The sequence below is a fragment of the Delphinus delphis genome, chromosome 2 (assembly GCF_949987515.2).
Source record: "Delphinus delphis chromosome 2, mDelDel1.2, whole genome shotgun sequence".
Taxonomy (NCBI): Eukaryota; Metazoa; Chordata; class Mammalia; order Artiodactyla; family Delphinidae; genus Delphinus; species Delphinus delphis.
The window spans coordinates 147,595,334-147,612,379 of record NC_082684.1 but is presented as its reverse complement, the minus strand read 5'-3'; the positions used below and the strand labels follow the sequence as shown (position 1 = coordinate 147,612,379).

General features: G+C 34.5%; 1 protein-coding gene across 1 annotated transcript in view; it reads left to right on the top strand.

Annotated features, from left to right (window-relative positions):
• The window catches only part of UNC13C (unc-13 homolog C), a 574,105-nt gene extending 562,908 nt beyond the window's left edge, over nucleotides 1-11,197 (top strand). Inside the window, exons 30-32 of the mRNA XM_060005943.1 lie at nucleotides 5,739-5,831; nucleotides 7,357-7,516; nucleotides 9,076-11,197. Coding sequence (XP_059861926.1) covers nucleotides 5,739-5,831; nucleotides 7,357-7,516; nucleotides 9,076-9,361 — 539 coding nt within the window. The 3' untranslated portion in view covers nucleotides 9,362-11,197. The remainder of the gene's footprint in view (nucleotides 1-5,738; nucleotides 5,832-7,356; nucleotides 7,517-9,075) is intronic.
• The last annotated feature ends 5,849 nt before the right edge of the window (nucleotides 11,198-17,046 follow it).

Sequence of the window (17,046 nt, the reverse complement as noted above, 5' to 3'; positions counted from 1 at the left end):
CCCACCAATGCAGCCCTCCAAATCTTTTTAGAAAACACACACACACGCACAGAGTTAGGATGTACAAGTGGAGGACGAGAGAGCAGCAGTTTGGGAAAGGGAAAAGCATATCTATGCATTTAGAGGTACCTTTTAAAAAGCTTTAGGCACATTTCTTTAGCTGTTAGTTGTTTTCAAACAGCATAAAATTTCTCCTCCATAAGTAAGAGCACCAAAGAGAAACCACATATTTTCCTAATTCAATTTTTATATATTCTCCAATACAAATCAAATTCTATAACAACAGAGTTAAAGCCTTTAAATTACCTTGGTACAGTTTCTGGTTAGAAACTCAGATGAAGAAATGGTACCTCCTGGTGAGTGCTCTGATGGAAGGCTTTTCTCAATTACAAATCTGTTAAATCAATAACTTTCCTGACCATAATTTCTAGATGTTTACTCTGGGCAGAAACCAGCCATTGCTACATTACTGCTTATAGTAATACATAATAAGACCACACATAAAAGTCTTAACCACAAACCCAGGTGCTGAGCAGGCTCTGATCCTTGGTGTAACAACAGAGACAAATGCACAATCTGGATGTATTTTCAGTGTTGCTGAGACACCATCTCTCATTTACTCTGATTTCAGCAATAGTTAAACAAAAAACCTTTAGTAATCAAGAAAACTCATTTCACTGAATTCTTGATTAACCAAAGGTTTTATTGATACATCATAGTGGGGAAGAACATTCCATAATAGACATTCAACATGAGGGCTCTTAAAAACCTTCCATCTCTAGCGTACTCAGCCCAGAAAATCTTACTGAAGAAAGTCAGAATTCCAAAGTTGTTGGGGAAAACTCCAGTCACTCATGTTGTCTTATTGCAGTATTTGATTTAGATAACTATAGCATCAATGGATTTTTCTCCATAATTTTTCTATGAATCTCTGAGGTATTTAGTAACTTTGAAATACTCTTATTAAGAATTATCATCATCATAAACTTGGATCCATTTACCAGATAGCTGTTATGTGCAAGGCACATAATATCCTACATATTTTTCAAAATTTTCCCTTTTTAGCCTCACCATAATGTTGCCAGGTAGGTGTGTTTATCCCCACTTCACAAATAAGGAAATGCACGTTTATGGAGTTTTAAACTGTTAATGAGTGACAGACCAGATTCATGATCAGGGAAGTCTGAGTTCACTGCCCAGTTTTTTTATACTATGTTATAGTATTTGAGGAAATCAGGAATATAACTACAGATTATTTTTATAGAATAATAAAAGATGAGTATTTTACAGTAGAGGTGTTTGGACAGAGCTTCATAAGATAATGGAGGGAGGATGTTCCAAACATGTGGTTTGAGTGGATGAAAACATGAAGAAAGTTTTGAAGAATGAAGCCAAAGACAACGGCGTGGACCAGAAGTGCAGATGAAGGGAAGGTCATCAGAAGCATCCTTGCAAGGTGCTGGGTTTTAGGATTTGATTCAAGATGTAATAAGATGCAAGTGCGAGGTTTTCCAGAAGGGAATAGGGTGATAAAAATGATCTATCTTTTACACAGATGAGACAAATTCTTTCAAAATCTAGGTCTGACTATACCACCCATAGCCAAAAACTTAACAGACTTCTCTGTATCTCCACGATAATGTCTAACAACTTTTATTTATTTATTTTTGTCTAACAACTTTTAAATGGCATTCAGAGGACCCACATTTTCCTTAACATTTCCTCTTGTTACTCCATCTATGCTTGCTCCGCCCATAATGAACTCCTTGCGAATTTCCAGGACACAACATTCTCTTTTATGCATCCACATGTGGGCGCATGCTATTTTCTGCTCCTTTGTCTAAAAAAAATGAATTTCAACCCAACCTTCAAGAGTCTCCTTAAGCATCTTCTCCCCTGTAAAATCCATCATGATATAACAGTTAAGTAGTGAGTATCCGTATTTTATGTCCTGTCTCCCCCACCAAAAAAAATTCTCAGTGTTCCTCAAGACCTAAGAATATTGTGAAAATACTAGAGGCATCTCCATTAAAGTTATGAGCAAATCAAAGATGTTAACTCTAGTAGCCAAGGTCGCAGTAGGAATCAGATGGCACACTCAGTTAAGATTATTTGAGAAGGATTTAATAGAGAAACCATGGACAAAGGTATGTGCTGGATATAAAGAGACCAGAAAAAATAGTCAACTAACCTCCCTGCAACAAAAATAACAAGGGAGGAAGAAGCTCCTAAAACCAGGAAAGAGACTGTCTCCTGTTGAGGGCTGCTGAGGGGAATTTTGATTTTTGGTTGCAGGATTCAGCCAGCAAAAGGTGACCCCACAGGAAGGAGACTAAAGAAATAAATACCTGACCCGACTCTACTCCCTCCTTCCCCTGCCTTGCCAGGACTTCTCAGCGGCAGTACAGTATAGAGGAGACCATTGAATTGTCCATCTAGGGGCAGAGTAGAGAAGGGTGGAAAATGAATTTGGAGAGCCAAATGGAGGTTAACAAGCATGTCCACGTCTAACACTGTCAATGGAATATAGTATTAGAAACATAAGCTAATAAAATTAGCCAAGGCAAACAATATGAGGTATAAAAAATGGAAAGGAGAAGTGTCATTCACTGAAAATATGATTGTATTTCATTTACTCAAAAGGGGTAAATGTAAATCTTTCATTAAAAATTCAGTTGGCTGAATAAAAAAATCACTAGCCTTCCTGTTATAAAATATAATGGAATAAACGGTCCCATTTAAAATAGGATGAGATACCACAACTAGGAATAAGCTTTTAAAATGTTTAATATTCACATGAAGAAAAATGTAAAACATTATTGAAATACACAAAAGGAGACTTGAATAATGGTAAGATATATTCTATTTTTCATATCATAAATATGTCACCAGTTTAGGAATGATATCAAACTATTTTATTTTTCCAAAAAGTGTTATCAGCTTCTCTTATGAGCCCTACTTTCTACTGCATAGACACCTCCCTCATTGATATCGACACCCAGGTACCTACCATGTTAATTACTTGCACTATTAGAAAGTTATTCAGGTTCTAAGACCTTGTTCTGCTCACATTAAAGTTTTAATCACTTATTGGATATAAAGCTCTCCTTCTTTCTACACAAGCAGGGGGAAATGGTGACTCTAGCAGTAGAAGCAGGAGGTGGAGGAAGACATGAGCTTCTGTAATGTGTACCTTTCCTCTTTCTCCTGGACGTAGTTTCCCTGATATTGAGGAGGAAGGAAAGAGAGAAAAGAGAAAGATGACTATTTAAATTTCAATGGTTGGGGACTTCCCTGGTGGTCCAGTGGTGAAGAATTCAGCTTCCAACCCAGGGGATGTGGGTTCAATCCCTGGTCGGGGAACTAAGATCCCACGTGCCCAGGGGCAACTAAGCCCATGCGCCACAACTACTGAGCTCGTGCACCTCAACTAGAGAGCCCACGTGCCACAACCAGAGAGAGAAAACCACGCACCATAACTAGAGAGAGAAAACATGGAGGCCACAACTAGAGAGAAGCCCATGAGCCGCAGCAAAGAGCCTGTATGCTACAATGAAAGATCCCGCATGCCTCAACGAAGATCCCGTGTGCCGCAACTAAGACTTGATGCAGCCAAAAATAATAAATAAATAAAATAAAATAAATAAATAAACTTCAATGGTGGCCATTAGTGGTCATTATCTATTTAAAGGTCATTGTCTGTTCAGTTAGTGGTAGAGCTTTTCCAGCTCCTTCTCTTAGGGGAAGTACAAGCTTGCTTGATAGAACTGGCTGGTGTGAAACTTATTTCCAAATAGTTCCCCAAGGCACTGATGAACTCTTCCAAGACTCGAGACCTGGCCACTTTTTCCTGCTGCACCTCACCTGGGCATAGCACATTCCTTTGAGAGGCCTGCCTCTTTACCACGTCTGTGACAATCCCTGATAAAACTAGAGCCTACAATCACATTATCCCTCTCTTGTCCCCAACTCTGGCACTTCAAGGCCATTCAGGAGCCATCTGCCATATTTCTCAGCAACCATGACTTTAAGCAGAGGGGAAGGTCCTGGCATACTCTGTGGCTTGCTGTTCCTCACTGGGCCATGTCCAGGTCTGCTAAGTAGGCAGCCAATTAAAAAATGAAATGCTCATCTTGCTAGCACTTCTGGAGTCTAGGAGTACTTCTCTTGGCGTTTTCTTTCCTTCACCTCAGGAAAAGGAAACATTTCCGCTCTTCCCTTCCCACAGAACAATGAACAGTCCCTTGGCTAATGCCCAAAGTGATCCATTTCTATCTTTCAACTCTTTTATTATCAAATGGCTGGGGTGGGGTGTGGGTGAGAGAGCTGCTTGTGGTGAAGCAGCTCTTCTCAGCAGGTCCTGTTAAGAGGTTCTGGCTGAAATCCACTGATTTCCTGAAGTTAGAAATTGGAAGTCTCTTAGAACCTTTCATTTTCAGCTTGGTCACTAGCCATTTATTTTACAAAAATAAGATTCTTATTACTCTCATATATATTGTAAATGGTTAAAATCTCTATGGGGCAAAATTAGAATTCCACCTACCTTTGACAAATAAATACCATTTCTAAAATTATACTATAGATAAACTTGTAAATATGAAAAATAATTATTTGTTACATTTTGCTCATAAGAGTAAGAGATTAGAAACAACCAAAGTGTAGTTAAATAAATAATGGATGTTCGTATAATGGAATAAAGGCTAAACATTATTTTAAATGTTTTAAATATTTTAATGTTTTCATTAGTAAGCAGATTAGTGATTCATTTTTAAGCAAGTACTCAGGGGACACTGACTTTGTAGTTAATGCAGTGATATTCCAGACTATATAAAGAATGGGGCTTAGCTTTATGTATACTGAAATGGAATGATCTTCTTAATATATTTTTAGGTGAAAAGACAAAGGCAAGGTAAATGATAATTAGAGCATGTGCTTTTATTTGTGAAAAAAATATACATGCTTATAGGTGATATGTTAATAGATAAGTGTGTGTGTGTATGAAGTTGATGTAGTTATCCCTGTTTTACAAATGAGAAAACCAAGACTTGAGAACCTAGCAAATTCCAATCACAGAACCAGTTGCAGCGTAACTATGATTTGAATTCAAGCTTATCTGACCCCAAATCACAGGCACTTTCCAATACAACATTCTTAACCTTTGACTAACGTTTATCAGGGTAGAATTGACTAGTCCTTTTTCTACCATCAGTCGACCTTGTAAATATATCTATTTTAGAATGTATCACACTATATGCAGCAATATGTGTATATGTTGCTCTCCCCTGGTCTAGCGTGGGCCTCGTGAGGGCAGGTGCTCTGTAGAGCCATCTTTGTATCCTGGGTGCTCTGGTGTGGTACACTGAAGAAAAGCACTTCACAAAGGAATGAAAGGCATGATACATCTTTGTACGTAAGCAACAATGGAGGAGAGCTTTATTACGTGCCTAGTAAGGCAACTGCCTTTTTTTTTAACAGTAGTAATACTAAGAGTGTGCCTTAAGGTATCTGAGTACTATATGAAAGTTTAGCTAAATGGGCTAAATATGATTATACCCAAGCCTCAAACCTGCATAACAAATTTAATTTAGTGAACATTTATCAAATTCTATTATGTGCTGTTAACGAAAAGAACCATTTATTTCTATGATCACACTTTACAGTCCCTTGTGCACAGAGTGCTGATGTCCATTATTAAGTGGTCTGAAAGGTCAGGCCAGTAAACTTTTGCTGATTTGCAGGTCCCTCCTCCAGAGATTCAGTGGGTCAGATATCTGTTCATGTGGACATCACCGCCACCCCAGGAACAGGAGAGCATAAAGTCACTATAAAAGGTATATTTCGGGTCCAGGTAGATAAAACAGCCTATGAGACTTTAACCTCTGGAAATAATTATATCAAAAATGTTTTTTCTTGAATCTCTCTTTAAAAATCTATATTAAATGATTTCAGGGCATGCTCGGAATGTCTTCATGAATCTAGAACTTTTGATTTAAAACTGAAACAAATGAATGGCACAGGTACTTAACCTATGTTACCTGAAATATCTAAATGGTTTAAATACATTGGTGATTACATTTCAAAACTGTATACATTGAACATGTTCTCTATGGTTGAGGCTATGATATACATTGAACATTGGTGCTGTGGTTGGCTCCAACTTGCCAATGACATTTTAGATGTTAAGTCAGCATGTTCTTACTATCCACATAACCTACCTACTTTTTCTATGTGATTTCCAACAACTGTTTGATTTTTTTTAAATGGGTGGTTGAATCAATTGGTTTTATATTGTAAAAGCACAATCTGAAAAGAGGGGTCATTTCAAGGATATAATTTAATGATTAATACTTTCCTCAATAGAACCATGTTCTATTTTTATATTATTATAGACTTAGTCACTTTAAATAATATCTACTTTAATCAAAACCATGGCCTTCTAACATATTTTAAAATTGCATTACCTAACGTATCTTTGTATTATAAAAGTAACACTGCTATGGGCTATAATAGATTATATACAGTACTGGTAATCATACAGAAAAGTGGGCATGACTATATATTCCAGTGTCACTAAATATATTTGAAAAATATTTTGACAATGCATATCAAATGGTAAAAGTTTTATCAACCTTTTACATTAGCAATTTTAATTGTAAGACAATTCCTTAAGGATATCATCATCAAAGGATGAGCAAACCTGTATGAGAATGTTCATTTAAGTATTATTTATGATGCCTGAAATTAGGAAACCGCCATGATATGCAACAACAAGTGATTGGGTAAATATAGAATGAAATGTACATATAATGAAATATTTGCTGTTGGAAAATATATAATAAATTAGAATGCTACCCGTGATGGGCTTAAAAAATAAAGCTACTTATAAGACTGCAATACATTATGATCCCATTCTATATATAAAGATTGAAAACATCATACCAAAATATTAACTCATTTCTTCTGAGTGATAAAATTATATATTTTTAAAATCTATTTTCTGTATATTTTCTAAATATTTTATGATGAACATATAATTTTAATATGAAAAGCATCATTTTTTCACCTAAACAAGAATCACAACTTTTCAGTATTAATGATTGTCCTTTCAATTACAGCTCACATTTGCCATCCCAGTGCCACATGGCTTAGAGCTGAAAGCGCCATCAAGCGTGCAGCCCAGAGAGTAAATGGCTTTTCCTTGTCAGTGGGGTTAGGGTGCTATCAAATGCAAGTTACAACTTCATACATCGTTTTAAAAAATAAAAATTCACTCTAAGGACCAAAGGGAGAGTCTAGGATTCCACACATTGGTTTGCTAATACTTTATATTCCTGTCTCTTTCCTTTTGGCTTTTAGTGATTGCTATTAATGACTTAAACTGGCAGACCACTGCAACGTTCCGCCCCTTTGTGGAAGTTTGTATGCTGGGACCCAACCTCGGAGACAAGAAGAGAAAACAAGGCACAAAGACAAAAAGCAACACATGGTCACCAAAATATAACGAAACATTTCAGTTGTAAGTTATGACCTGACTCCTTTATTCAACCAGGCAATAGGCATTGTAGAGCTACACTTATGAGCGACTCACAGGGTAGGAATGGCACTGGGCTTTGCTAAGGAAAGCAAAACCTATGGGTTTAAGGATTCCTGTTCATCATTGATCCAAGGCAAATGAACAAGGCTCTGTTTTTAGTTCTCTTCCATTTGTTTAGTATTTGTCCAGTGCCTACCATGTATCAGGCAATAGTATAGGCATTGGATATATGTAGAAGGAGGACTTTGCTCTCGTGGAAGTTACTCTCTAGAGGTAAAGAACGTATGATAAACAACATCATAAATAAATAAAGTTATCATATGATAGTACTAAGCAGAGCATTAAAACAGGGTGATGCAATAGAGTGATGGGTTGGCTGCTTAGACGGGGTGTTCAGGGAAGCCTCTCTGAGCATGTGCCTTTTAAATAGGAACCTGAGAAAATAAAGAACCAGTCATGTAGGGAAGAGAGTTGAGAGCATTTTAGGACAAGGAAAATTGCGAGTGCAAGGATTCTAAGCAGGAGCATGCCTGGCATATTTAAGAAACAGTATGTAGTGGGCAAGGGAGTGAGCTAAGATGAATTTGAAGAGGTGGTCAGGTACTACATCACACAGGGCTTTGAAGTCAGTGGTAAAGGAGCCTGGGTCACATTCTAAGCTCAATAGGAGACATTGAAGGATTTTCATATGAGGGTTTGAACAATCTGATTTACATCATTAATGATTATTGTGTTTGCTGTATAGAGAAGTAACTATAGGGAAGGCAAGACCAAACAAGTAGAGGTAAGTTAGAAGGCTATTGCAGTAGTCTAGGTAAGAGATAATAGTGACTGATCAGATAGTCTTAGGGAGGAAGGAAGTAGTCAAGAGATGGAAAAAAGTGGACCATCCTCAGTCCCAATCTTGACAGGTCTAACTGTTGCTATAGGAAAGAGCTGGCATTGAAGCACCAGGCTCTGCTGGAACTGATTTACTCTGGAAATTTTTATGCAATTTAACATCTTGTGAACAGTGCTTGATAGTCTGTGCAGTGTATTCCCCTGAGAAAAGGCTCCTAGATATAATAGCGTATCCAGGAGTCTGAGGTAAAGAAAGGAAATTGTAATAACGGATGTTGAAATGGCACAGAAATTCTTCCAAACGGTACCCGTCCCCCCTGGCCTAGCTTCCATGACCCCTAGTAACGCCTCCTACCCCTATATCACTGGGGAGACCTTGCCTGCAATGATTAATTACAACATAATATTTTAATTCCAGTTTCTATTAATATCCTTAACATCAGGGCAGTAAAGCATTTTTAGATGGATTTCCTATTTCCATCTAGGGAAGGAAGGAGTTTTTAAGTTCGATTGCAGAGTGACAGCTATGTAAATACAATCTAAGTAAAATTTAAAGGATATTTGCATCAGAGTTCAAAGACAATGATACTCTATTTGCCAATATAATATTCTGAGCAGTATATAAAACTTTCAACAGTCTATTAGAACCATATTGATCCCTATTTGAAAATGCTCAAAATCCATATTTTTAATCCACACAGCATTCTGAGTAAAGAAAACCGCCCACGGGCCTATGAACTTCACCTTTCAGTTAAAGATTACTGCTTTGCCAGAGAAGATCGAATTATCGGAATGACGGTAATTCAGCTCCAGAACATAGCAGAAAAAGGAAGCCACGGGGCATGGTATCCCCTATTGAAAAACGTCTCTATGGATGAAACTGGTTTGACTATCCTTAGAATCCTCTCGCAGAGGACCAGTGACAATGTGGCTAAAGAATTTGTAAAACTTAAATCTGAAACAAGATCTGCTGAAGAGAGTGCTTGAAACAAACACTGCAAGATAGCATCTAGGAGAATTCATAAACTATAACTGTTTGACTACTGCATGCATGTGCAAATACACGGGAATGTTTATTTCACTACGTTTCAGTGTTTGCCAGTACTCAAGAACAATGTCTACAAGGTATGTGGAAAACCTGTGGAACTTTTATACCACTTCTGGTCTTTGAGAAATAAATGTTCCATGAAGTGCCAAAATTATGATGTAAAGTGAAATATCCAGAGCATCTTTTAAAATGTTTATTTCATTACCAATTTCTCATCCATTAAACATACTAAAAAACAGTCTCTTAAGTTGGTCCATTAGTTGTCCTTGTTACATTGGTGTATATGGCCAGTAGGTATGAAAGCATCTGTTACTCAAATTCTATTTTATTTAGACTTACCTCATTATAGATGTCTTACAAATACCCTTTTATATCATGACTAGAAATGCAGTTACTTCTAGAAAGCATTTGTAATTTTATAGTTGCAGGTATATTGTGATGATTTTTGCATACCTATTAAAATAGAAAATGTGGGAAATATTTTATGCCAACTGGTTTCCAGCCTTTCTGAAATCACTGTGAAGAAATGCTCTTAAAGCAAACTTATAAAAAGTAATGCTAAATAGTTTGTTAACAGTGTTTGATATATCAACAGAACTTTGTTCTTTAAAACTGCCAAGGTCACATCACATTTGTAAAAAAAAAAAAAAAAAAGGTAAGTTGAAGCATTTGCCATCTAGCATTATGTCTTGGCTTTACCAAATTTCATTCTTTAGAAAGTCATATGACTAATGGTTTAGGAGTATGATGGAAGGTTTGTTTCTTAAATTACCTATGATAAGTAATTATACTGTTAGTGTTTTCCTTCTGACAGTTATGACTAACTCCTTATTTACTGAGTGCTATAATCAGTTAAATGCTTTTCTCTTTTTAGAAATATTCAACAGTTTTTACTGAATGCAGCATTACTATATATTGCACTGGAGCAAAATGTCACGTCTTCAACTATTTAGTGAAAAATGTAAAATGAAGTCTGAAGAAATTGCTTACAGTTTTGTAATTTATGTTATTTATAAGCCCAAGATGCATACAATGCAATAGGAAAACAACTTATTACAGCTCGGTAGATAAAAATATAACTAGGTTAGAGTGTGAATATGAAATAGTCTATGAATATTTGCATTTTCTCTGTTTTAATGGTTTGACTTTTTAGAATCTGTACCTAAGTACTTGGCTGTAGAACAGGACTTTGTAGTTGTAACTTATGGTCATAACTGTTAGTGGGCAACATACATATGCAGGAACAAGATCCTGTTATAGTGACTGTGCTTTGTGAACAAGCTGGTCTGATATGTTAAGAACAGAAATGAAAAGTATCATGACTTTCAGAACCATGCTGTTACTGGGTGTGAAAACACAGACAGTAAGATCCACTAATTCATGTTAAATTGATAAGCAAGTGCTTTGTTAATGACGTCTCCAAATGCATAGTACAATGCAATCCTCTGGCATATGCATTAATAAATGGATGTATATTGAGCACATGCAATACTTCATTGTATCTTCTGCCTTTTTATTTCATGTATGCAACATCATTCCACTATTTAAGAATAAAAAATTCAGGCTCTTTTTACTGGATAGAACACTCTTCACAATGTTTAGTTCTAGTATCTCATTAGAATTTGAAAAAAAATTTTCCAGGAGTTGTATTCATGGAAAAAGCCACATATTACAGGATAATTACCCTTAAAATAAGAAAAAAGCTGATGTATCTACCTGTCTGTACGTCTCTGAATACTGTTAAGCCATGAAGAAAATTCAACATTCAACATATAGACAAGCAACACAGTTAAATAAAAACTTACATGACAAAAGGTTTCATTATTTTCTTGCAAGATTCATTCAAGATTTATAACAATTTTACAGAACATTGACTTGAGCTCTGAGCACATTAATGTCATAAAGCAGCACACCCTTGAATAAATGGCAGTTTGCGTTTGCATTGATCACTTAAAAAATTATGAGCTAAGTAGTTTTTCCAGTATTTGTTTAATTGGATCTGTTCATTCCGTCTTTGTGTGTGTGCACAATATATATCAAACACTAATGGTTATGATATGAATTGAGTCTATTTATTAATATCATAAAGTATCAGTCCTAATTTTGAAATAATTATGAATTCTGCAGTCTGTTGTTTTTCCCAAGATACAAGTCTTTGTTGTCTCCAGAACAAAGCTTGTTGTGTTTGCATACCCAAATTAGTAACCACTCTGAAGTTCACAGCAATCTCTGTCAACTTTAGACTCCATTAAAGTGTGAAGCAATTTATTTATCATATTTTAGATAAAATGCACAAAGACAAAGCTCTGTTTTTCATCTACAGATGAAACTCACATTAGAAGTTCTCAAAGAAACACATGATAATCAAATTTGGCTAAAATGAGGTGTTTAAAACCACAGTGAAACATTTATTATTTAAAGGAGCTCTGATGAATTCTTATTTAAGATAAGTAATCAGATGTCCTCATCTCAACCTGCTCTAACTCATCTATTTCTAGGATAATTTATATATTGAATTTCCCTTAAATGAGGTACATTTATAAATGACAATCCTAGCTTAATGTTTTGCATTTGGCCTTTTTAAAAAAATGTTTGAAGCGAGGTTTATTTTCTCCTTTTAATTTCTCTTATATAAAGATGACTATACTAGCACTTTTATGGACTAATATAGTAGTTTCAATCTTCATACTCAAATAATGAAAAATAATCAGTTATGCAGGACTCAGAAAATATCCCTGGATAGAAGTCTGAGAATAAGCTCCAATTTGTAAATATCATATTATACATATTTTAAAATATACTTTTTTCACATTATGACGATTTTGAAATCAGGATACATTTTATAATCATTGTCCAACTATAGATTAATGGGTGCTTTTTTTCCTTTTTTAATAGTAAATAATGGTTCATCTTGCAATGAATGACTTCTTAGAAACAAATGTAGAAAAAGAAAGTAATGCTTAGGGATCTTTTTAAAGAATCATATATATTTTAGTTTGCGTATACTAAAATTAACTCTGTTGGTAAACGTTTCTGTTTTGACAAATTCATAGAATCGTGTATCAGGCACAACAAGCAAAATATAGGACAGTTCCGTCATCCTCCAAAATTCCATTATCCTACTACTTTGTAAACAAACTCTTTTTCTACCTTCAGCTCCTGGCAGCACTGCTCTATTTTCAGTCCCCCTGGTTTTATGTTTTCCAGAATGCCATGGAATGGAATCATGATAGTAGGTAACCTTCTGAACCTAACTTCTTTCACTAGGCATTATTCATTTAAGAGTCATCCATGTTGTGGCATGTATCAACTGTTTTCATTGCTGAGTAGTATCCCATTTACGGGCATACAAAAGAGCATCTGTTCATTCACCAGTTCAAAGACATCTGGATTGTTTTTGGTTTTTGTAAGATTATGAACAAAGCTGTTATAAACATTTGTGTACAGGATTTTGTGTCACCATAAGTGCTTATTTCTCTTAAGTGAATGCAAAGTAGTGGGATTTCTGGATCATATTATATATTTAACTTTATAAAAAACTGTCAAACTTTTACCAAAGTGATTGTATCATTTTACATTCCCAGCAGCAATGGGTAAGAGTTCCAATTGCTCCAAATCCTTGAAGCACTTGGTACTGTCAGCCCTTTTTCTATTTTAGTTTTCTATTTTAGTTTGCAGTCTTCCGATGATTGATGATGTTGAGTATCTCTACATTTGCTTGTTTCTCATCCATATATTATCTTTGGTGAAGTGTCTGCAGATCTTTTGTCCATTTATTCAACTAGTTTTTTGTTTTACTATTGTTGAATTTGGAGACATCTTTGCATACTGGGTATAGAAGTCCTTTGTCAGATATGAGATTTGCAAGTATTTCATCCCAGTCTGTGGCTACTCTTTTCATTCTCTTAAGAGTGTCTTTCAGAGAGCAAAAGTTTTAAATTTTGAAAAAGTAATTTATCATATTTTTCTTTTATGGATCATGGCTTTGCTGTTATATTTAAAAATTCTTTGCCTCACTCAGAGTCATAAAGATTTTCTCCCATGTTTTATTAAGGAAGTTTTATAGTTTTAGATTTTACTGTTTGGTCTATGATCCATGATCCATTTTGAGGTTATTTATTTTAATTATAGGATGTGAGGTCTGGGTTGAGGTTTATCTGTCTTTTTTTTTTATTATTTTTAATCTACTAATTAATTTGCACAGGGAAGTCAAATTGTTCCAGTACCACACACCATTTATTGAAAAAACTACACTTTCTATGAATTACCTTTGCACCTTTGTCATAAATCCATTGACCAAATGTGTGTGGGTCTATTTTTAAAATCTCTATTTCTGAAATCCCTTCCTTAACACCAGTGTGACACTGTCTTAATGACTATAGCTTTGTGTTGTCTTGAACTCAGGCAGTGTGAGTTTTCCATGTTGTTCTTTTTCTTAAGATTGTTGTGGGCTGTTCTAGTAATTTTGCATTCTTAAAAAAATTAAAACACTACTGGAATTTTGATTGGGATTTTATTGAATCTACAAATCATTTGGGGGACAACTGACATCTTAACAATATTGAGTCATCAATCTACGAACACAGTACCTTGTCTCCATTTATTTAGGTCTTTGTTAATTTCTTTCATCAACGTTAGTTTTCAGCATAAAAATCCTACCAAATATTTCTTCTGTGTGTGCATGTATGATAGTGTAAGCAGTAATTTGAGAATAAAATTCAAATTTCAATTGTTCATTTTAGTATAAAAATTGATTCTTGTATATTAGCATGGTACCCCACGACCTCACTAATCTTCCTTATTATTTGTAGGATCTTTTTTATAGATACCTTGGGATTTTCTACATTGACAATCATGTCAAAGAGAGGCATTTTTGTTTCTTTTCATGTGTGTGCATATTATCGCTTTTCTTTAATGCACTGGTTAAGTCTTCCAGTACCTTGTTTTCTTTTATTTTTTTCTTTCTGAGAACAGGCAAAAACTGTTTATGTAGATTTAATCATATCATATACAACTACAACTTGTAGCACTGAAAATGACCCTAGAAAGAATTTGGCTTCAGTGGTCTCAAACTATTTAGTGTAGCTGAATTCCCTCCATAATGTATTCACACCACAATATATAATATAAAGCAGGAAGAAGAGGCACAGTTCTTATTTTTTACATTAGTTTTATCCATTTGTTAATACACTGACTTCATATTTTAACCTATTCTCATGGCATACAATATTACAACTGAGTACAATCTTTAATAGGAGCAGTAAGCTTGGCTTGTTCTCAGTCTTAGGGAGAAAGTATTCAGTCCTTCACCATTAAATATGATGTTAGTTATAGGTTTTCTTTTATCAGCTTAAAGAAGTTCCCTCCTACTCCTACTTTGCTGACAGTTTTATCAAGAATGACTTTTGAATTTTGTCTAATGCTTTTTCTGTATCAATTCAGATAATCATATAATTTGTCTTCTATAGTCCGTGAATGTGGTAAACTACATGGACTGATTTTTTGACTCTTGAAGCAGCTTTGCATTTCTGAGATGAACCCCAGTTGGTCATGATGTATTGTCTTTTTGTATATTGATGAATTCAATTGGGTAATATTTTGTTGTATTTTTATATCTATATTCATGGATTCTATTGATCTATATTTTTCTTTTCTTATAATGTTTGTGTCTTGTTTTGTTATCAGGGTATTTATGGCCTCCTAAAGATTTTGAAACTGTTTCCTCCATTTCTATTTATCTATTTTATTAATCTTTTAAAAAGAATTAGGTTTGATTTCATTTTCTCTATTTTTTTCTGCTTAGAATTTCAATGTCTTTTGTTCTTTATTATTTTCTTCCATCTGTTTGATATAGGTTTAATTTTCTCTTCCAGTTTATTAAAGTGGGGCCTCAGATTATTGATTTGGTACCTTTTGTCTTCTAAAAGATAAGCACTTAAATGCCACAAATCTTCTAAACACTGCTTTAGCTTCGTTCCACAAATTTTGGTATGCTGTATTTTGTCTTTATGCAGTTAAAAATATTTTCCAATTTCCATTTTGACTTCTTTAACTCATAAGTTACAAATTATGTGTCTTGTTAAATTTCCAAATATTGTCTCTTACTTATTTCTAGTTTCATTTCCTTACAAGTTAGAGAGTATACTTTGTATGATATCAGTTCTTTTAAATTTGATAAGATTTGTTTTATGACCCAAGATATGTATGGTAACTGTTCCATATGCACCAGAAGAGTCTATTTTGTTGTTATAATTTTACGTTAGAAGTTATAATTTTAAGGCATCTATGAAGAAATCTAACAATCATAGTCAAGTTGATTGGTAGTGTTCTTCTGATCATCAATATTTTACTGACTTTCTTTTTTGCTTTACCAGTTACTTTGAGAAGAGTGTTGAAATCGCCAAATATAATTGTGAATCTTTCTATTTATCTTTCTATTTCTTCTGTTTGTTTTGTTTATTTTGAAACTCTGTTGTTAGGTACATATACATTTCGGATTATGATTATCTTCTCAGTGAGTTAACTCTGTTATAAATATGTGATGTTCCTCTTTCATCCTGGTAATTTTCTTTGTTCTAAAGTCTGCAATAACTGATAGTAGTGTAGCTTTCTTTAAATTAGGGTTTCAGTTGTATACCTTTTCCCATTGTTTTCTTCTAAACTATCTGTATCACTATATTTAAAGTATGATCATTGTAGACAGCATCTATGTGGCATATATGGGTCTTTTTTTAAATCTAACTTGACAATCTTTATTTACATGGTACACTTTGACCATTTTACAAAGCTAATTAATTAGATTTTTTAAATTGCCAAAATTCTGATCTGAGATAGCTGAAATAAAAAGACTCATAATACATTGGTCTTTTGTCTTCTTTATAGAAAGTCATTTAGGTCACAAGTTTGAAAAGTTAATATAGGCCCAAGTTGTAAACATCTACACTGGTATTTCTTGAAAAAGATATGACAGAATTATAAAATTTAAGAGCTGAAAATAATCATACAGATAATCAAAATTCTTCACTCAAGAGAAGAAACTAAGCCTCAAAGGTATATAATATCTAGGCTAATATCAACTAGTTAATAGCATAATAGGAAACTGGAATCCGGATGATCTAATTTTCCTAAAGCTATCTTCTCTGCCCCACACCAGTACCTTGTCTGGGGCACTTCTAAATACTCTAAAATCAGTCCTCTAGGGCTGCCTCCCGAAAGCAAAGGGATAAATTTAGGCCAAATTGTGATTTTTATCCCCAAAGTGGTATCTAAATTAGCCAGCTAATTCTCACATATTTTTTAGTGATGATATTAGATGGTTGAGCATTCTTTCTTTAAAACGTAGCATTATAGAAAAGGGAGGTTAAAAACATTAACAAATGCTAGTCATCTTTTTTGTTCGTATACCTAGAAGAATTGACTTAATTCTAATGAATCATATCCTGTGAATATGTTTTTAATCTCAATTTTATGTATGAGGAAACCGAACCTTGAAGAGTTTAAATGACTTGGCAAGATTCATACACATTCTTACTTATTTATGCTCATATAGATATATGGACACATTCATAACCAATTATAAAATATATTAAGAAAAAAGAGGGGCTTCCCTGGTGGCACAGTGGTT